Source organism: Dreissena polymorpha, chromosome 8, assembly GCF_020536995.1.
Source record: "Dreissena polymorpha isolate Duluth1 chromosome 8, UMN_Dpol_1.0, whole genome shotgun sequence".
Taxonomy (NCBI): Eukaryota; Metazoa; Mollusca; class Bivalvia; order Myida; family Dreissenidae; genus Dreissena; species Dreissena polymorpha.
Window position 1 is genome coordinate 104697158 of NC_068362.1, and position 23532 is coordinate 104720689.

At 36.7% G+C, this 23532-nt stretch overlaps 2 protein-coding genes and 1 non-coding gene across 6 annotated transcripts in view; 1 reads left to right on the forward strand and 2 right to left on the reverse strand.

The window, feature by feature from the left end:
- LOC127842462 (WD repeat-containing protein 11-like) overlaps nt 1-1788 on the reverse strand; it is a 35573-nt gene extending 33785 nt beyond the window's left edge. The window contains exons 1-2 of one of the 4 annotated variants that reach the window (XM_052371990.1): nt 1698-1788; nt 704-912 (exon numbers count right to left, since the gene is read on the reverse strand). In XM_052371990.1, the coding sequence (XP_052227950.1) occupies nt 704-768 (65 nt within the window). In that variant the 5' untranslated portion in view covers nt 769-912; nt 1698-1788. Of the gene's footprint in view, nt 1-703; nt 954-1219; nt 1305-1697 lie in introns of those variants that run through there. The other 3 variants (XM_052371989.1, XM_052371987.1, XM_052371988.1) reach the window with 3 other exon arrangements.
- Nucleotides 1789-8341: 6553 nt separating this feature from the next.
- LOC127843284 (U1 spliceosomal RNA) lies at nt 8342-8504 on the reverse strand. The gene has a single exon (XR_008032194.1). It is a non-coding gene; the product is annotated as a U1 spliceosomal RNA (small nuclear RNA).
- A 2808-nt stretch (nt 8505-11312) lies between these two features.
- LOC127842686 (4-galactosyl-N-acetylglucosaminide 3-alpha-L-fucosyltransferase FUT6-like) lies at nt 11313-22807 on the forward strand. The gene is made up of 3 exons (XM_052372323.1): nt 11313-11399; nt 19244-20013; nt 22074-22807. The coding sequence occupies exons 2-3, from the start codon at nt 19261-19263 to the stop codon at nt 22623-22625; spliced, it is 1305 nt and encodes a 434-aa protein (XP_052228283.1). The 5' UTR covers nt 11313-11399; nt 19244-19260; the 3' UTR covers nt 22626-22807.
- Nucleotides 22808-23532: the final 725 nt, after the last annotated feature.

Here is a 23532-nt window from a genome sequence, read left to right on the forward strand (position 1 = left end):
AATGGTATTTTTAGTTTCAAGGAAGTCCCTCCTTACCGAAAATCAAGTTTAGGCGGAAAGTATCGTACCTGATTAGCCTGTGCGGACTGCACAGGCTAATCTGCGACGGCACTTTACGCACATGAATTAAGCCCAGTTTTCTCAGAACAAGGCACATATATATACAGCATGCCTAAGCCTCGCAGTTCAAAGCATTTACTATATATGTTGCGGTGCACATTGTATCCGTGAAAATAACAAATAGCCTTGAATGAAAACGTATACATGTACTTTCTATAACAAAGAAACAGCTGTTAATATGCCTCATTGAGTCTTGAATACTTGCTTTAAGATAGAAACTAGAAAAAAGTCCAAATGAACTAAACACTTTTTGTTCTTCGAAATTGACAAGTGTCATTTGTGAAATAGTACATGTGTAAGAGGAACAGTAAAAAAAACTTAATATGAACGAGTACACTTAATTTTAATGGGGAAATGTTAGTTGCACTAATCCAACTCCAAACTATTGACCCTCCTGGTGGCTATGAGCTGTACGTATGTACTCATGAAAGATCAGACCTTTAAAGAAGAACTAAGGAAAATGTGTTAGTAAACATTATTGCAAGAACCTTCTAAGAACGCGTCCACTTATTTTGAATGAATATTATTCAATGTAATTAATTAATTATTGCATTTGATAAATTAACAACAGCTGTATACTCACCAGTCAAAAGCGCCTTTATTTTGTTGATGCAAATGTCCAGTGATGACTTTCGGACACGGATTCATTTTTGTGTAAAACTTCAACTTACATGTAAAAATAAACAAAGTTTGACCTCACTATTCGAGCTTTATTTCATATATTCCCTTGTTGGCACTTTAAATCCGTTGGCCATCGAATCAGTAAATTGAGACGTAAAGCTTGAAGCGCCTCTAGGAAAGCACGTGAGCAAGGTATATTATATATATATATACTGTGAAAAGATATTTAATGAATGTGCGCAAAGTGTCGTCCCAAATTAGCCTGTGCAGTCCGCACAGGCTTATCAGGGACGACACTTTCCGCCTAAACTAGATTTTTGATAAGAAGTGACTTTCGTTAAACGAAAAGTATCATATAAGGGGAAAGTGTCGTCCCTGGTTAGCCTGTACACACTACACGTTACGATCATGCATTAAAACCCATTTCACAGAGCGAGGTATTTTTTATTTCAATTCTCAAAATTAAGTGTATGAAAACCTCCACTGCCTAGCACGGATACTAACAAGTAATAAGAGTATGCGGTTAACCTACACGTATGATGATAACAAATGATACATTAACACGGACCCACCGAGCATAATATAGCCAATAGCTAATTGATGTACCACGTGTGATAAGATACATGATACCTTTATGATTCAGAAAGTAAATATGGGCCTGGCTCTGTGAAAAGGGGGTTTAATGCATGTGTGTGAAGTGTCGTTCCAGATTAGCCTGTGCAGTCCGCACAGGCTTATCAGGGACGACACTTTCCGATTTTATGATATTTTTTGTTTAAAGAAAGACTCATCTTAGCAAAAATCCAGTTTAGGCGGAAATTGTCGTCCCTGATTAGACTGTGTGGACTGCACCGGCTTATCTGGGACGACACCTTACATACATGCATTAAACTCCCTTTCCACAGAGCAGGGCCCATATACATGTTCATGTGCGTATTTCAAGATTAATTTCGTACATAATCCCGGTCCAAATAATGTCTCCAACAACCTTAATCAGACTTTATTAAAATTTTACTAAACATAATTATCTTGTTAAGATGTTGCATTGCTTGAAATAAGATAACAGCTGACCGTATCCTCAACGTTGATAATTTCACTCTATTAAGTGGAGAAGATTATCATGCACAGTTAACTTTACATTTACGACTGATACATCATTTTCCCAACGGGTTATGGTGTACATGTCATGGATGATTGTTAATTATTACATACTATGATATAACGTACTTAACTTAATGATTTTATAATATAGTGTTAAACAAAACAAGTAACACGAACAAGCCACGAAACCAGGATGTCAAAAAACGTTTCATTTATTAATTCATTCTGCATTCACAGGCTGTGTTTACAAGTCAGAGTTCTACAGACAAAATGCCGGCACAATGTGTCCATCCAAACTCAAGAAAGTGAACTCAAACTTTCTAGTTTTAGTAGCACTGACAATAACCCTGATACAACATGTCCCACATGCAATCTTATGATAGTTTATTTGAATTGGCTATAAGGTAAAAATTCTCTTTATTTCAGTACAAAACCGTAACCCATATAAATGTATTCAGTGACAATCGTTTTTGTTTAACAACAATGACCATGATCTTGAACCGACCTGACCCAAATAAAAATCCCAATGCTAGGTATGAATGTACGCTACGAACACCATTTCAGAATAATAACTATTAAAACTCAAGTTTTAACCTGTTTTACTCTACACTCCAGCGAAAAGGACCCATCATACCACAATCAAATAACAATACTTTACAAACTTTGTTGAACAAGAGGGCAAAAGGCCCTCAGGCGCTCACCTGAGACCTACAAAACCTTAATTTAATGTGATATGTTTCGTGATCTTTGTGCAGTTAATGTGTTTTCTAGCTAAGTATTTTTAACCTGTGTGACGCAGATTATATCTTGACCGAGACGTTATACGACCAAATGTTCTGACCATTTTTGAAAATTTGGCAACAAAAATGGCTCCAGGTTGGCCATTTTGAAAAATCCAATAAAAGTCGGGTACACATAATTTTCATAGCATCATACCAGGAAAACTGCATCATCTCTTGGAAACCAGTGATTATAATTACTGCTCTCAAACAACTTTTAACGTCCCCAAGAAATTATTATTATAAGATCAAATGTTCAGAATAAGTTTAATGATGATTGGGTGAAAAGATTATCTCTGGCTTGTTTGCAATGTTTCAATACAGTCACATATAAACCACTGGGCAGCCACCATTTTCAAACTCTTCACAGATATCAACAGAACAAAATAATCTTCTTAGCAATAACAAGTGACTTTTTATTAAAGTCTCTTTGAGCTTTTTCAAGTCGACATACAGACCTAATTGTTTACACCAGATTTCATATGGAAAGAATATAATTGTCTGACCAAGTTTCAAGAAGATTGGCTGATGATGTGGCTTTAAAAGTATCCACAAGTCAAAGACGTACATGCCACAGCACAGAAAAGACAAGCAGAAAAGCTGGCTATGATGAACTAAAAATATAAATCTGCACGTTAAGTGTACACTTTCGGTCTAAACTGGGGATTTATGCATGTGCGTTAAGTGTCCACTTTCGGTCTAAACTGGGGCTTTATGCATGTGCGTTAAGTGTCCACTTTCGGTCTAAACTGGGGATTTATGCATGTGCGTTAAGTGTACACTTTCGGTCTAAACTGGGGATTTATGCATGTGCGTTAAGTGTACACTTTTGGTCTAAACTGGGGATTTATGCATGTGCGTTTAGTGTACACTTTCGGTCTAAACTGGGGCTTTATGCATGTGCGGTAAGTGTACACTTTCGGTCTAAACTGGGGATTTATGCATGTGCGTTAAGTGTACACTTTCGGTCTAAACTGGGGCTTTATGCATGTGCGTAAAGTGTACACTTTTGGTCTAAACTGGGGCTTTATGCATGTGCGTTAAGTGTACACTTTTGGTCTAAACTGGGGCTTTATGCATGTGCGTAAAGTGTACACTTTCGGTCTAAACTGGGGCTTTATGCATGTGCGTAAAGTGTACACTTTCGGTCTAAACTGGGGCTTTATGCATGTGCGTTAAGTGTACACTTTCGGTCTAAACTGGGGATTTATGCATGTGCGTTAAGTGAACACTTTCGGTCTAAACTGGGGCTTTATGCATGTGCGTTAAGTGTCCACTTTCGGTCTAAACTGGGGCTTTATGCATGTGCGTAAAGTGTACACTTTTGGTCTAAACTGGGGCTTTATGCATGTGCGTAAAGTGTACACTTTTGGTCTAAACTGGGGCTTTATGCATGTGCGTTAAGTGTCCACTTTCGGTCTAAACTGGGGCTTTATGCATGTGCGTTAAGTGTCCACTTTCGGTCTAAACTGGGGCTTTATGCATGTGCGTAAAGTGTACACTTTTGGTCTAAACTGGGGCTTTATGCATGTGCGTAAAGTGTACACTTTTGGTCTAAACTTGGGCTTTATGCATGTGCGTTAAGTGTCCACTTTCGGTCTAAACTGGGGCTTTATGCATGTGCGTAAAGTGTACACTTTTGGTCTAAACTGGGGCTTTATGCATGTGCGTTAAGTGTACACTTTCGGTCTAAACTGGGGCTTAATGCATGTGCGTAAAGTGTACACTTTCTGTCTAAACTGGGGCTTTATGCATGTGCGTTAAGTGTACACTTTTGGTCTAAACTGGGGCTTTATGCATGTGCGTAAAGTGTACACTTTTGGTCTAAACTGGGGCTTTATGCATGTGCGTAAAGTGTACACTTTTGGTCTAAACTGGGGCTTTATGCATGTGCGTTAAGTGTACACTTTCGGTCTAAACTGGGGATTTATGCATGTGCGTTAAGTGTACACTTTCGGTCTAAACTGGGGATTTATGCATGTGCGTTAAGTGTACACTTTTGGTCTAAACTGGGGCTTTATGCATGTGCGTAAAGTGTACACTTTCGGTCTAAACTGGGGCTTTATGCATGTGCGTTAAGTGTACACTTTCGGTCTAAACTGGGGATTTATGCATGTGCGTTAAGTGTACACTTTCGGTCTAAACTGGGGATTTATGCATGTGCGTTAAGTGTACACTTTCGGTCTAAACTGGGGCTTTATGCATGTGCGTAAAGTGTACACTTTCGGTCTAAACTGGGGATTTATGCATGTGCGTTAAGTGTACACTTTTGGTCTAAACTGGGGCTTTATGCATGTGCGTAAAGTGTACACTTTCGGTCTAAACTGGGGATTTATGCATGTGCGTAAAGTGTACACTTTTGGTCTAAACTGGGGCTTTATGCATGTGCGTTAAGTGTACACTTTTGGTCTAAACTGGGGCTTTATGCATGTGCGTAAAGTGTACACTTTTGGTCTAAACTGGGGCTTTATGCATGTGCGTAAAGTGTACACTTTTGGTCTAAACTGGGGCTTTATGCATGTGCGTAAAGTGTACACTTTTGGTCTAAACTTAATTTTCGCTGAGTTGATACTTACTTTTAACTTAAAATAAAATCAAATAAAATATCTGAGGACTGCACAGGCTAATATGGGATGACCCTTTACATTAATCAATGTTTTCGCATAGCTTGGCTCAATTATCTTTTTAACTTTATATATAATATAGATAATACATACCTTACTATATATAGTAACAAATGTGTACAGTTTTTCATGCAATTATCACCATTTCGGGGTCATTATAAATATTCGGTCATGGGGCCGACAGTGTGCGTCCACATTCAGTCTTAGCCTTAAATCAACGAAATAATCAATCATATTTGGATTATTTAATGACAGGTAGCACGCACTTTGGATACTACAAATACCAATAGAAAATGAAACTTTGCTTCACATTAGATTGATGCCTCTATTTGAGCTTTAACAGATTTCACCAAACAGCAAAATTTAAAAAGTAAAAGACACACTAACCTCTATGACAACTTTAATCCGATGCTTATAATAATAAAATAACAACGTTGTGCAAGCCGTTTTCTGTTATTTTATCCGGATATCTATATTCATTGTATTGATATGCGAAAGCAAACCACTGCCACCAAAAACTCGATTTACAAAATCGAATGAATTGTCGGAGAGTTTACAAGAATTTTATCAAAGCTTCCAATTATGCACGACAAATGCACAATCCGAAATACGTTTTTGCTTTCGTTCGATACTTCAAAAATATTTAATATTTATACTTTTCACGTCCGAATAGCTAAAACTGGTGTTTTTCGTCACATATATTACATCACAGAAATACGTCATAAATTGCGTAATCAATTGGATAAAAATAAAAGTACGGAAAGCTGGTTTGCAATAAATTTTAGAGAAAAAAACAAAACAAAGATAAACAAAACAAAGTAAGATATATATTATAGACGTTAATACACGGCTGAGCCGGGAAGTGATAATCGGGCCGTTATGCTCCCTGCGGGCCGATTATCACTGCCCGGTCCTGCTCAGCCGTGTATTATCCTCTAAATATATTGCAGACAAAATGCAGACATGCAGACTTGTTTTTACGGAGTAATCTGGTGAGAACAACTGTGGGAATGAAACTTTTATAAAGTTACTTTATTACTAAATGTTGGCACATAACTTTGCCTATTTTTGGATAACTGAACATATTTCAGTAGACCATTTCCAACACAGAACCATGAATATAATGCACATTATTAAGTCTTGGCAAATATAATGGGGGACAACTCTAGAAAAACACCAAATCATTAGCCACTAAGTTTGTCTCCCCTAGAAAAACAAGCAAAGTCCCCGTGGTCACCTTAAGTTAAGGGCAATGGAACATAGAGATTGCCTACATAAGGCACATATTAGGAACATATTTATTGGAATGAAGGCATATATATGAAACAGGTTGTGGAACAACGAAATTTTAATCAAAATTGTGTTGTTATCCACGTTTTTAAGGGAATTGTTAACATGTTTTGACATTTTTATTTGTAAGCCAAGCTCACAAATAATGCAGACGCAAATTTGCAAATCAGTATGGATCAGTATGGGCTAGCTACGGCAGGAACAGTCACCCGTGACTGCCTGTGTGGATAACTCCAGTAAACTTTAGCAGACGATAATGCTAAAAGTCTGCTTTAATCACCGCATCTCTCTGTTTCACTGGTACAGTACATAAAGCATTTAAAAGCCGGATCTTACTTGCTTGATTTTGCGGTGGTAAAATTTTAACCTACATTAACTAGTGGGCTGGGTTTATCTGCCAGTGATTTGCTGATAACATTAGAGTGTTTATAAACAGCAACACGTGTTTGAGCAGACATCTAGTTGAATCTGTATTTACATGTTAACTTGATTTGAGTCATTCGCTAGCTATTGGCTGAGAGAAGTTCATATTTCAATTTGGCGGTGCTTAGCATTTACAGGGAAATTTGAATTTCAAGCAGACAACGAAAAACTTTTTTCTGTAGATCAATAACAATATAACTTACAACCACCAAATAACACATACATATCGTTTGTATACTTAAGTATATGTATGCCAAATTTTATTGGAAAATATTAAAAACAAACTTAAATATTATGAAAATAATCATTTTTGCTTTCTGTTGTTAACACACCAAATTACAACTGAAAAGTAGACATTGTGTGAGTTTGTGGCCCTATTTATTTAAGACAACGTTGGTCAGTCTACTGTTTATCATTGAAATCTGTACATATTGGCTGCTTTCAGGGGAAACGGGGCTTAATGCATGTCAAATAAGATTAGCCTGTGCACGCTGATTAGCTGTATCATTGATTTGAAAAAAGCACAAACACATCTCGACCTGTGTTTTAAGACACACTCTTTATAAATTTGAATGGGTTGTGATCATTTCAAACTTGCGATATAAAAATCTATTATAATAACATCATTTTGAAAACTGAGTTGAGTCTAAGATTATACAACAGCGAACAAATTCAGTGCCTTCAGCGCTTTGATTTTCAAATGTCATAAGATATGATTGCTTACAAATCTTTCATGTTTTTAATAGACTTCACTTATTTTTAAAGAAAGAAAAAAAAGTTGAAAAAAAAACGGATGACGGTATTCGAACTCGTGTCGTCATGATCCGTAAGCGCACGCGCTTCCACTAAGCCACGTCATCTTTATTGGACTTCAGCGAAACATAAAACCTATTGTAAAAATGGTCTTAGAAGAATTCTTAAAGTAAAATCTTCCAAAAGAGTTTGTAAGTGAAAAATTGTAAGAATAAAAAAAATCTATATTAAATATCTTATCCATTTCGTCTGCCAACATCCCATATCCGGGCATTTTTATCCCTTGGAAAACATTCACCTGACCGCGAGACGTTTTTCTGATTTTCGGTTTATAAAAGTCTAAAGGCTTACATCAATAGTCTTACAAATAACATGTCAGCAAAAAAAAACTATAAAACCTTTAACAAAATTGTCTTAATGAAAATCTTTAGTCATATCAGTCTAGGGAAAAAAATGGCCGACAGCCTCAACAAAAAGACATAGGTGCTTCAGATATCATCAAATTTGGACTAGATTGGGCTTCTGAAAATTAAAGACAACCAATGAACATATTCACATTCAATTTTAATGTGTTATGTAATGTTGCCAGCATATTTCGCTCCACTGTCGACAAGAATCATTTGCCAGTTTTCAGGGTTAGCGCGAACGCAGACCCCACACAAATAAATTGCGTACCCGAGTAACCCACATTTGGGGCTATCGCAGGCGTCAGCCCAACCGAAGTGCAATGGAAGGGCCTCTTCCTGGGGAAACCTCCTTTTTGATCAAGGTGTTCCCTGTACCAGGTAAGTATGATTTGATTGGGTTGATATTAATATTTATACTCAGTCACGATATTCGCAATCATGTTAAAATTGGCCAACAATCTGAATCAATCAACCTTTTCCAAAATTTTATTATTAAAGAAATTGCTCTATTTAAGTCATTCTATAAATTGGTAGACAATTTTATCTGAACTTTAAATTATGATTTTATATTAATTATTTAATAGTTTTGAAGAATTTTATCAAAGAAATTTACATATCTTCATTGAGGAAATGAACACATTTCTATAAATACCCCGTATGCTGCTAACAAAGCGTTATATGCCAATCTATAAATAGTTGATGTATTTATAGTTGACAACTCTAATTATTTCAACTTAACGCTTTCTCTCCCCTGGATAATAGCAGTAGGGTAACTCGCTCTTGAGTCGATTTTGTCCTTGAGTCGGACATTTTTATCTTTGTGGTTTTCAAAAACCAGTTTTGTTTAGCATGATTTGTGACGTTATATAACGAACAATTTACACTTTATACTTAAAATAAACAAAATTTTAAAATTAAATGTTATCAAATATTATCTCAGGATGAATTTGGGTTCGTTTAAGTTTTAATTACTTCTGGTGACGGAAAATTCATAATTTTCAATTATTGATTATCTTCATACCATCGGCATTTTGGTCAGATACGTTTGACAGCATTCACAAATAACTTAACATTGCAAACATAACCTTATTTTATAATAATGAAAGGCAATTTTCATTGGTTTGCTTTATTTTATATGTATTACAGTAGAAAAGGAATAACAACTCAATAAGCACTTATGGCGAACACGAGTTTATGTAATGGCAGAGGCATACGGATGAGAATTAACCACATATTCATTCCAATTAACATGACTCAATCTATAAAGAATCCCATAGCTCACAAACAACAAGAATCATACAATGTTTTATCTTTATGTCTCAACTTTTCTTTGTCATCCCCAGTGCTACAAATTGTTCCGCTGTTGTAAAGGTGGGATAGACACTACAAGTGACCATGTCATTTGTCCTGTGTATGACTTGTTTTCATCACTATGATGACAAAAAAAATAAACTCATAAAATCAACACATGGCTGTAACTGTGCAATTTGCATTTTTATTGGCCTGTGGCGAAGCCCTTAGGCCATAGTAATGATACAAATTTCTGAGACAGTCAGAATGGGCTGGCTGCCAAAACATCCACGAATGAATGAATTCCCAAAAGTCCGATTTACAACCTTGCGGTCATTCGTGCGCAATCAAAGAAGAGGGACCTATACAAACAAATAGGTCCCTGCAAAGAAGTTCTTCGCAGATCTCAATAACCCGCATTGTAAATACAGAACATCACTATATAACATGAAAGTGTCATAAAACGTGAAACAAAATATTATTGAAGCAAAATTGCTAAGCATTGGGTACGACATAGTTTTTATTATGGTTACGCATGCGCAATTAATTTCCTTCTATATTACATATAAAATAAATGAAGTTCGATATCAATTTTTACCATGATCAAGCAATGACCCACTATATTATCACACATCATTGGAAAGATAAATACACAATCTTTTGTAAAAATGGATGTGATTAAATTATATACGTTGTAACTCAAAATATTCACCTTAGAATAGGCACAACGGTTTTGACAGCTGTGCAGGCGACCATTTTGGGCTCAAATAGTATGACCTACTTTCGAAGCCGGGAACCATCAACAGAAAAAATAGATCACAAAAATGGTTTTTTTTCTTATTGCTTACAAATATACCTTCAAATTGATACCAAAACATTCCATTTGCAATGTATTTTACATATCTTATGCAACATGCACTGAACAATGTGTGCTAAGTATGAAACTGACCGCATGTAACCCTGCAAACAGGAGTTCCGGTATGGGGTTATGTGACCTTATTGTTTGCATATTCATGCGAGAATAAGTTCCTCACTTGACGGTCTAGGCCGAAAATATACGAGTGTCTACGGAGAAAGTATGAAGAATTTTTCTGATACACTTTTTAAAGGTATTAGCACTCTAATAAACTCCGTGCAATATCGCCTTCTTTCGTACATATCCGTCACTCCGAACGTTATCCGGGAATGTGCGGAAAACTACGAATTTTCTATAAATACGCATTGAAATACTAAATGTAGGATCCGCAAGCTAAATACAATGACAATAAATATGGCCGACATTGTACCTGACAGATCGGGTCGTTTAAAGAAAAAGCTATATGCTATATTGAAAGAGAAAGATTAATAAAAGACTTGAAAAACAAAGTGAACTTTGATACTTGTTAAGTTCTTTCTTACATATCACTTGACGTACCTGTTTTTCTTAAATTCATTCAGCTTAGAATGCTTTTTAAGAAAATGTATGTTTATGGGGTTCCCTCCGTGAAAAATGTTGACTTTATTTTTAACTGGATTTGATCGTTTTACATTCAATTACATCAGGATTGGAATAAGTATATTGCGACCTAAAATAACGATACCAAAGATAGTGTGGTAATGTACTCGAAAACATCAGAGAATTCGACATTGCATCGCGATATAGTCTAAGGGGACAGAATCGAGCGTCTGTTGGCAGTCATTTAGCACCCGCTTACCGACGATCTCATGCAACGCTGGTAACATGATATTTCATTATTGAGTGAACATTGATCATACTGGATACATTTATCGACTGAACAAATAATCTATCGACTGAATAAATACTCTATCGACTGAACAAACAATCTACCGAAATTCATGTCGTTGAAATTCGACACCCTTTTTTTCACGCATCACGTGAATCAGTGCTTTACATTTAGACATGTCTTTGTTCGTTTCATTATTGAATCAACGCTTAAGTTAAGGAAGCTAACTTAAAAAGTTTGAAAATTGAATTACCAGTGAAACTAGAGGTAAGCTGTGCACAGTTATATAAATGTTAGTAAGGTATTCTATTTATCTAACATTCATTATTGGAATAAACTATTACCAGCGGGCATGCGTATACGGGAGCTAAGCGCGTTTAAGTGAGAAAGTTGGAACAAAACTTCCAAGATGGCATCTTTTTAGTGTTTTTCGTGAAGGAGTAGCGGATTTTTTTACCAGGTAAGCCAGTTTATATTTATATTTCATTTAAATGAATAAGCCCTTTCGGCTCAACGGTGTTTGTGCTCCCCTCGGTTTTTGTTTCAATACCGTAGACGTCGGAATAAAAAAGTTATTGAAGCAAAACCGTCGACAAATTTGTTGTTTAATTTCTTGACCTTCGAGATGTTGGATGTTCGAATATCATTTTCTCTCACAATAAACAGTATTTGTACATGTTCACAGTAAAATATAACATAAATCACAATTATTTTATTATCTCGACGCGTTTTTATGTCTATTTATTCATTTAATGCCGAATTATAACGGGTTAACCCCCATTATGGAGCTAAACTTCCTATTAAGCACATTTTGGCACCTGACTTCCATATGATAAACAGCTATTTCCTATGTAAGAAGGTTTTATGCGAAAAACCTTTCGTGAATGAATTCCGCATTGGTGTGAATGTTTTGGAAACATATCCACTTGAGGAAATCAAGTGTTATATTTTTTATAAATTGTTATATTATTAATTATTATTATTATATGTTTTATCGCGTACTTAACGCTTACATTTAGTGTGTGTAATATAGACATTCAACGGTATTATTAACACAGTGTAATTCTTACCTGTTTATTTTAACACATATGGACATACACATGTACTTATGTTTGAATATGCATCAAACGGAATAAAATGCCTACTAAACGGAATACTATGCTTACTATTTCCAGATATCAAGACACCAGTTATATACGTCGAGTATGCCAAGATTTAAAAAGACGGCGTAACGAAGTATGTACCGCTCTAGAAAGCGAAAAGTACATGAAAACCCACCAATCAAACAAAAAAGATAACGTCGAAGTACCACGCCAAACAATCACATGTACGTGCAATATAAGTGTAATGAAAAACAGAAAAGAGCAAAGCCGTTTCGATACTAGTATAAGGTTGCTGTAACCAAATACTGCGATTGTTGCGATTGGGAATACATGAAGCAATTTGGAATACCTTACACCTGCTTAGAAGACGCATATCGGTGGATGTTTTTTGAATACCTGACACCTGCTTAGAAGATGCATATCGGTGGATGTTTTTGGAATACCTTACATCTGCTTAGAAGACGCATATCGGTGGATGTTTTTGGAATACCTGACATCTGCTTAGAAGACGCATATCGGTGGATGTTTTTGGAATACCTGACACCTGCTTAGATGATGCATATCGGTGGATGTTTTTGGAATACCTGACACCTGCTTAGATGATGCATATCGGTGGATGTTTTTTTTTAATGAAAACTTAAATACATTTATTAATTGTTTATATATATTTAATACAATAACATTTGACACGTTTTACCATAACGATACTGATACATGTATATGACTTTGATGTGACACATTATGACGACCTTCGTTTAAACCAGTCCTGAGTTGGTCACTATTATTATAATCGAAAAAGTGAATTTGTAGTGGATAGAAAGATTTGTGCAAATGCAATACACGATATGATTTCTGTAGAAGTGATCAATATATACATGTATTTTTTCTCTTTAATACCTATGTGAATACATATTATTTAAGACTGTTGTATTGAGGGAATAAAGTATCGGTTCACTTAGAAAGATTATTTCGTTTGTTCCTAAAATGCCTTCTAATCTTAAGTTATGTTTATATGTCAAATGCATAACGAATTCATTCCGACCCAAGTCTTTTTTAATCATGTATGTAAGTTCTGAATACAATTGAAAATGTATGCAGAGGATGTCTCTAGGAAGAAATGACGTAACACAGATAATGGTTTATTTTCATAAAAGGTGAGAAACTAGCATCATGACTTATACGGAACAAAACGTGTAATTATGTAGCACTCATAGCAATTATATGTCACACTTGTCTATGTAGAAATAATGAAATACAACAAAAACAAACACATAATACATCAGCTGTACATTTTTTGTTTGGTTCGTTTGGTTTATTTGCTGCTTTAATCCGGCTCTGTTGAAGGACTCTCTCTTGCATATTCTACATTTAAACTCATGTGGTCCATAAATGGGGAATGTTATACCAGTCCTCCGCTTATTTTAAATTCCTAATTACATAATTTTATACTGCAACGAAAGTTGCACTTATTATCGCCCTTTAACCTTCATCATCTGAAAAGACAGTAAAAGCATGGTTAAAGAAAATTTCATATCAGAACAAGTTCGACACGTCATAAAATACATTTAATTAATTAAAATATTACTGAAAGGCTGATAAACATTCTACATTCTAAATATATCGTACATCAGCCACCCCACAACCCATCTTCTTTAAAATCGGCTAATTGATTCAGTTGGTCAGCAGGTTTTGTGTACAGCATTTTTATAATTCTACAGTAAAATGATTAAGAAAACACTTATATTGCACCACATAAAATGCTAGAAAACTATAATATTGAAGTACACATATAAACTTTATTATAGATGGGTAGGTATTTCGTGTCAATCTCTTTCACATATGAAAGAGCTGTTGGTCATTTGGAAGTCACGTTATGCTGCTTAAAGTACATATAGATGCATGACTTAATTTAGATTAAGCAAAATAAAACACTAGGTATTTGCCAAGATTCATAAGAGTCAAATATATACGAGAAGTAAGTGCGTAATCGTGTGCAGCGAGACTTGCTCATATATAATTGAACCTCTTATTGCTTTCTTTCGACATGTCTCCGAACTAAAATGCAATACGCCCGGTGTTTTTTAATATGCAGATTAATGCTCCGTTTTAGATCCATAATTAATGAACGCCTCGATGTTTTCAAAAATTAACACCGGATTAATGTTCACCGACATTTTTTCATACAGATTTGATATAAATATTATAGAGTTGAACAAAAAATACATTAAGCCCTGTTTTCTCGGCGCACGCGCTGGACATACACCTTTAAAAAAACGCTATACAAATTCCAGTGCTTGTGCACTTAATAGATTGTAAACAAAGACGGTTGAAATCCGTACGTGAGAATTTTTCTGGTAATCAAGAGCGACGTCAACGTTCATGAAGCCTTTCATTCATAAATGTATACAATGTATATGCGTCGGGTGTCAAAACCAGCATAACCGGATGTAAAATCTAGTTTTGACCTGCATATTATCCGCTGCTGTATGCACCCGCCAATTAGTTTAAAATGGATTCCGAACCGGTACGTCGATTACATAACATCAGAACATAATATCCCATCCAAAAAGGGCGCTATGCTGCTTAAAAGTACATGTATATTGCAAAAAAGTGAAGCTCCCCACGTATTATGTCGCAGTTTATAACAATACAAGTTATATTTCATCTTTTGTAATGTAGCTTGAGGTTTCGTGTCTTTGAAAAGTATGAAAGAGGTATGCATTTCAACAGAGGAAACGTTCTTTAAAACATTCATATCAATGGTAAATTCATTCACGACAGAAAGTTCGTGTATTACCTTCTTACACTGGTATGAGCTGTTCTGGTCATTTGGAAGTCATGTCCCAAAATGTGCTTAAAAGGAAGTCAGTTCCAAAAAGAGGGGTTACACGAATAGTTTTTGGCAATAAATTAGTTATAAGAGATATAGTAAAACGGCGTCGGGAAAATGAAATAATCATGGTTTTAGTTATATTTTACCGTACACGTGCATCAATACTGTGTATTATAAGAGAAAATGATATTTGTACATCCCATTTCTCAAACGTAAGTAGACAAGATTTGTGGACGGTTTTCCTTCAATATTTTTTTAATCCCGACGTCTACGATCTTGAAACAAAAAACCGTAGGAAGCACAAAAACCGGACAGCCGAAAGGGCTTATTCATTTAAAATGATTATAAATACAAAGGGGCTTACCGGGTAAAAATATCCTCTCTTCCTTCAAGAAAACCCAACAAACAATGCCATCTTTAAAGTTTTGTTCCAACGTTCTCACTTAAATGCGTTAAGCTCCCGTATACGCATACCCCCCGGATAACGTTCACTTAAAAAAAAATCTTAAATTTATAGCGATACTATAATGGCAATGTAACATAACACGGATTATTTTGCTATTCTTTGATTGATGTTTTATATAAAATTAAATTTGACACTTGATCATACAAAACAATATTTTCTGTTATAGAACATTAATTTAGATCACGTGGTGCTCAATCGATCTTACTAAGTTACTTAGTTCAGAATACTCGTTTTTCATTTACCAAGCCAGGTCACATGCTGACCGCGTATTTTTCAATATAAGGTCAGAAGCTTTTAATATGAGGTTAGTAACGTTTAATGACTGCACCGAAATGGACAAGACGTTCTTATAAAATACAATATAGGAATCTTTTCTCCTGTTATTAAGTTGATGCTGAAGAAAGAATGGTACTCGGTCAGATAAATTCGTACGCAGCTTCTTACTGACCAATATTAATATACCGACCCTCTCTCAAACCGTTCGGGGTCAGCAAGAAGCCGTGTAACAAGTCTGATTTTATTCCGACGTATCTATACTCATTACCGTGTGTTATTCTACAACAAACCGATAGAAAAATATTATTTCTTTATTATAAAATTGGTTCAATGTTGGGTTTTCCGTAGTTCTATTTTCAGCTCCGCGCGAGGGTAACCTTATACATGTATAATGCCCCATGCGACATTAAAGATGGTCGCACGCTATGTATATCTATATTGAAATTCAAGATTGGAAAGTCACGTGGGGTATAATATTATTTTATACGTTGTATTGAAAAAAAATAACATAAACATTTAGATAACACATAGTGTCCATATTTTGATAGAGGCGTGTGCCGAAACGTTAATAAAGAAGTATAAAAACATGAACATCACGTCAGGCGATTTATGCGTGTTCAGTGGGAAAAAAACGCCCAAATTTGACGTTATTTCATCACATCTTTAAATATTAACAAATGCCAACATGTATTTGATACTTAAGAATAATTGCGAATGTGTGTGGGTCTTGAGCACTTTTATTGTTAATATTTACCGGAATTTGCTTAGAAACGGGATTATCGGGTATTGATAGATAGATAGATAGACAGACAGACGGACGGACAGACGGACGGACGGACGGACGGACGGACGGACGGACGGACGGACGGACGGACGGACGGACGGACGGACGGACGGACGGACAGACAGACAGACAGACAGACAGACAGACAGACAGACAGACAGACAGACAGACAGACAGACAGACAGACAGACAGACAGACAGACAGACAGACAGACAGACAGACAGACAGACAGACAGACAGACAGACAGACAGACAGACAGACAGACAGACAGATTATTTCAAACTTGTACATGGATTATTTCAGACTTGTACATGGTACATCGTCTATAACACAAGAAATAGTTTACAAAGTGACAACGTGAATTTCACACACTAACAACATTTCATTTCAACAATGGTGTATTAGAAATACATTGCAGCAATTGTTATTGAATAAACATACAGTTTATAAACAGTAAGAAAGAAGTAAGTATTATTCATGTAACAATAGGTTATTAAAGTCGGTTTATTAATGACTGCCAATAGGCAGTGGAGATGAACAATTACACAATATTGTTATAAAAGGCAGAACGTACACCTAATGTTTCTTTTATAAATGAAGATAATTTGATAAGTTCAATTCTATTTACACTTTTCAATAACTGTATATATTTAAACACTGATGGTCGTATACGATATTTCTTATTTATATACTTTTTTCTTAAATCGGGAAAGCAAGGACATATACATACAAAGTGGTATTCGTCTTCTATATCAAATGTGTTGTTATTTAAACAGTACAAGCAATATCTTTCATTTCAAGGTTTATTAATGTGTCTCCCAGTCTGGCTTAGTAAAGGATTGGCAGACATTCCCAATCTACAAACATAATATCTTAGGCTTCTAGGGACTTCATCTAAATATGTTTCATATTCTAAGGTATTTTTGAACTGCCCATACATATCGAACACAGAGCTACGTTCAAGGGAACGAGACCATTCTTGTTTGAAGTTATCTATTACCCTGTTTTTAAAGGTACATACACATGTATTTACATCTAAAAAATGCGCATTATCAAATAAGAAAGTAAGTCCGTATTCGTTAAGCATATTTTTTATATTGTGTACCCAATTTCGGTTACCATCGTCACAATCGGCTAGAGCCTGGGAACAGATACGCTTTAAGATAATATTATCAGTCGAAATAATCTTGAGCCAATAATTTAAAATGCGAACGTAGCGATTTATAAACAGAGGGTATCTACCCAGTTCGCCATAGACTGCGGCAGTGCATGTATTTGTGGGGACATTTAGTAAACGCTTACAAAACTTTAAGTGAATCCTTTCAATTTCTTTACTTTTTGTGTAGCCCCATATCTCTGACCCATAACTTAAAATAGAACCAACGATGATGATTAGCGATATCAACTGTATAATATAAACACAATGAAACTACTTTATAAACGCATAGTCAAACAATAGTTATAATAAGTTGATAATTAACAAACTAACAATTAAGTGTTAAGTGTTGTGGCTTCAAACTGCTAATTGTCTCAGCTAAAATATAATAACAAAAACAACAAGCAATTATAAATCCACCAACTGCTGGAGTCTTGACCACACGTATGTGCCAAAACATAATTACGTGACATTTATGTGTGAAATACATACACAACGGGCGGGAAACAAACTAATTTGGCCAGACACATTAAATATGCTTAAATGCTAATACATGTTGTCGTTAAAATTAAACTCAAAACAAATATGTTTGTTGATCGTTTAATATAAAGACAATAATCATACGGCACAATAAACGCACAAAAAGTAACTTAAAGTACTTTAGCCGATTCTAAAAATGACAATGGCAAATTATTATTGGAATTTTATTAATACATGCCCGTGATAATCGTATTTTGTTTGTTTATTTTGTTTTTATAAATTCGATTTTTTTTATTTGCATTCTTTTAAAATAATAAGTATTTCTATCCGGATGACAGCAATTTCTTTAGAAACGGGAATGTAATCATTAAAAACAAAACAACAGCATGCTTTTTTAATAACTAGTTTATCTATTTTGAAACCGCACACATTAAAATAATTATGATATTAAATATTACTTTTATTGTTCTTTTAAATTTCTTTGACTTATCATTTTCAAAAGATTTTGATTTGAAGATGCGCATGGACTCGGCGTCATGTCGCGGATCGCGGCTTGCCGCGGCATGTCTCGGTGGACAGATGCGAAGCTTCGCGGCGAATGCGACTTGCCGCCACATACTGATGCGGCTTCAACGGCCGACTCGGCATCGACTCGTTGCCCCTTGCCGCCGCGGATCGCGAAATATGTTTGTTCCGCGTTGGCTGTACTGTATTTAAACATTATAGACAAGAATAGCTTGTTTCCTGGAAAATATATTTGATTTTTAAGGAGAACCTGAGAACGCTCCCAGAGTGGGGGTCAAACCCGGGATCTGCTCGCCCCGCGGATACCATTTCCCGGGATCTGCTCGCCCCGCGGATACCATTTCCATTTACTCACCGCGATATCGTTGCTATATTGATGGTTCCATCAACCCAGATCGACATTTTGCAGTTGTCACCGAAAGGCATAAAGTTGATTGCCCATTTTTAAAATGGATTGTAACGCCAATCGTTTTTCGTCTATTTCAGTTCCTATCAAGACAGGTATGCGACAATTACCAGTGTGCAAAGCACGAGTACTGAAGACGCTGTTGTTCCTGCTGCTCGTAGCGACTCTTGGCATGTACGGGATGATTGAGATAATGTTCAACATGACCGGCCACCAATACTGGCCCACATTCTCCATTGGAACTTGGCGTTCTCAAGAAAATAACGTAAAGGCTACATTTCAAAATCACAGAACACTGGTTGACGTGAAGGAGGGCGTTAAATCAAGCCGGGAACATAGAAGTAACAATAACTCAGTAAAACATTCAATATTATGGTACAAGAAACCAGACTGGATTGGGCTTGATCGCGCCAACGAGGCGATTTCTAGAGTATGCTCCTATCAAAACTGCTTCATGACTGACGATGACACAGGTAACATCCAAAACCATTCCGCCATTGTGTTTACGATGACTCAACCAAATATGTTTTCGCCTCCAATCCAAAGAGTCGACACACGACCTGATCAAGTATGGATATTTTTCGGGTTAGAATCGCCAATAAATCACAAACTTAATGGTTATAGACATAAAAGCTGGTCGAACACGATGAATTGGTCCATGTCCTATCGCACTGATTCAGACATCTTCTTCCCCTATGGTATGCTGGAAACATTACAACCAGGTGTCAAGCCGGTTCAACCGAGTGTTTTTAGAAGGAAAACCAAGCATGCCGCATGGATTGTGAGCCACTGTAGGGCGGATAGTATGAGGGACGAATACGTACAGGAAATGATCGATTACGGTTTGAAGGTAAGGTATTTGCATGTGTAGGGCGAGCCGCCGACTACCTGAGACCGCCACCGAGCGCTATGTGCGCGGCCTCACAATGCCGATGTTCCTTCCGAAACCCTCGGAAGGCCAATTACAAAATAACAATGTAATTATAATTTTCCTTAGGTTACCTGCCTTCTGATTATGAACTTAAAATAATCGAATCGCTACGATAATTTACAATGCGACCACAGAGGGGACCGATGTCTTCAACGAACCCTCCGGCTTCCTATTACTCCCAGCTTCAATTAAGCCGCAACCCTTCACCAATCCCTCGGTGAAGCTACCGGCCTCCTTAAAAGCAACTGGCTTCTGCCTCTGTTAAGCTACCGGCTTCCGTCTCCGTGAAGCTACTGGCTACCGCCTCCGTGAATCTACCCCAAGGCCTTAGGTGAAGCTTCCGTCACTGCCTTGTACGACGTCCATAGATTCCAACCCTCTGAAGACCCTCTCCAAGAAACAGGAACTCTGCAGCCCGGGCAGCACCGTTTAAAGCTTGCAGCCAACGTAAATACCCAACTGCTCCAGAGCACTGTCTTTTTTAGAGTAACGTCCCTTTTCTTCAGATGTTGATCCGCTCTCATACACCGGAGAACTGTCTAACGTGGTGTGTGTGTGTGTGTATTTGAGATTTATTTACAGGTCGTCCAGCGTGTTCTCGACTACAGATGTATCGACCTGGGAGAAAATAAGGTCATATTATACATCATAGCACGATGGCCAATGAGACCTTAATGTGACTAGATGCTTTTTTTTTTTTTTGTTTTTTAATGGATTATATAGTGGTTTGCCTTTTATCGAAATGGTTTTTGCAGTATTCCTATTATCTCTAGATTAGCATTATCCTTATTGGCAATAATGTTAATTCCTTATAGTTTGTGTGTGGTTTTTGTGCTCTCCGCCCCAAGAAGTGTTAGTGGGGGTTCGAGCGGGATACAGAGGGCGCCCCTGGTTCTTTTAAGTGCCCGGTGTACAGCACCGATACACTGCACCCCCGTTTAACGTCCCTCGCGGAGGACTAACTGTCTAACGTGTTCTTCATTATTTTTTATCGAGTGCACCGGGATTGTCTCCCATATGGCCATCGTCCCCAGAAAGACGTGTTAGTTGGTTACGGGGGATAGTGCAAGATACAGGAGACACCCCGTTCCAGAGGTGACCCTGGGTCTTTTAGTGCCCGGTGTATAGCACCTAGTACACTGCACCTCGATTTAACGTCTCATGCGAAAGACGAGTTAGTAGGTTAGGTGCAGCGGGGGATCGAACCAGCGATCTCTGGATTGTAAAGCCAGTGTGTTACCACTAGACCACGGATCCGCTACAGTGTCTAACGTGTCTATTTGCAAGCCTTTATATACTGGCGAACAGAGCGCCACCTAACCAACGGAAAGGCACAATCCGGAATCTACCGAAGTTTCCGAATTCCCTCCGCACTCTACGGAGATTACCGATCAGCATTTCTCCTTCACTTCCGTGTGTATTTCAGAGTTTATTTACAGGTCCTACTGGCCTCTTCACGAGGGTATAGTAGCCCGACCTGCCCCTGTGACCTTTCAGGAGAGAAAGATTAATTTAGAGCCAAAGTAGGTCAAATTAACCCCGGCTTCCCGGGTATTCGCCAAAGAAATAATTTAGATCCAAATAGACCAGTGCACGGTGGCCAATGAGACCTTAATGTGCACTGGTAGATAGACAATCTCAAAAGACAAATTCATGTCTGAACGCAGCACCGCTGCAGCACACAGCTCCGCCTTTATGTCCCACTTGTTGTCATCAGCCGTCGTCTTCATCCCCGAGACGGTTTCCCCAGCGCGTTGAGCGCACTAGGTACCGCCGCCCCGGGGTCCCTCTTTAAAGCCACCCCCTCGATGTTCTTGGGTTACGACACAGTATACTTTGTGAATATAGTTCTGCAAAAGTCCCATACTGATATCGCATGGTTGTTCATTGTCTGTGAAGTATTGTGATGCATTTTATTGAACAATGCGTGCTCCCATTACTTGAAATACTAAAAGTAAACTTGTTTGGTTTCGTTTAAGGTTGATATTTTCGGACGCTGCTCGGGAAGTGAAAATATTGACGTTTCTCAAAGAGCAATCGAAATGGACTACAAATTCTATCTGAGCTTCGAAAACAGCCTTTGTACGGACTATATTACGGAGAAATTCTTCCGCTACTTTCAATGGGAAATAGTTCTTGTTACGCGAGGCGGTGCAAACTACAGTCGTCTGCTACCCGAAAACACTTTCATTGACACCGCGCGGTTTCAATCCGCGAAAGAGTTAGTAGTGTATCTATTACAAATAGCAGATTCCGAAGACAAATACTTAAATTATTTAAACGAGAAGTCAAAATATTTATCGCCTAATCCCTGGGCTCCATCGCCTTATTGTAGCATTTGTGAAAAACTAAATAGGCTGGAAGAAAACCGAAAATCGTATTCTGATCACGTGACTTATATTCATGAAGTCATGTGCTGGGCACCAAACGATCTTTCTAAATTCCACATGTCAATTACCATGTATATACTGCTAGGATGTTTTACTATCATTTGTATCCTCGGATGTGTATGGAAATGGTGTAAATATTAAAAACAATACTAACTTCATTTTGTCTTTTGTTTCGGTGTAGCTGTCTTATCTAGCTTTTGACCTTTTCCAATAAAAAAAATGAGAACCTTTTCCGCCAGTTATAAATAAATGAAAAAATTTGTTATTTGTGAACAACTGCGCAAAAAGGAAAACGTTCAAACTACAACATTTTGACTTTTTAAAATAACAGATAATTTTTATTAACGATATCTTTTGTGAGGAATAGCGTAAACATAATTTTTATTATAGATGGGCTAATTTAAAAATTATAGGGATGCAGAATTGCATTTTGACACTTTGTAAGCTTTGTGTTCAGCGTGAAACTATTTGATCTCCAATGTAAAATGCTAAGCGGATACAACAATTTCACACTGAACAATTACTACACCATTGCATTCTGTGCACTTGTACATTTTATGTCATAAGAGTATTGTTGTTCCCTATTCTGATAATATAAAGAAAACAATAAAAATAATTATTAATTCTATATTATTTTCATAATTAACCTTTAAAAATGTTAAAAGTATTGAGTTTTGCATAAACCGTCGTACCAGAAGGGCAATTGTAACACCTCTTTAAATGCGTTACATTCCATCTCGCACAGTATCAATGTCTTTTTTTATTCAATAAAAGACATACAATGAAAACATTCGTATGATCATAAGACAAAAATAAACCATGTAGTAGCAATAATGTTCAAACATGTTATACAACATATGCTTATATATACATTTTTGTTTTTGTGGTTTCTTTTTGATAAAAAGGGTTAATATGTATTTATTTTTTCTTTTGGTTGGTTGTAAAGAAAATCAGAATAAGTTTGAATAAGGATGAATTGCATCAAGTGGGTAGAAAGCATTCTGGACTTGTTTATGAAAGATCAATGTGTTTCCATTAGCATTATTAA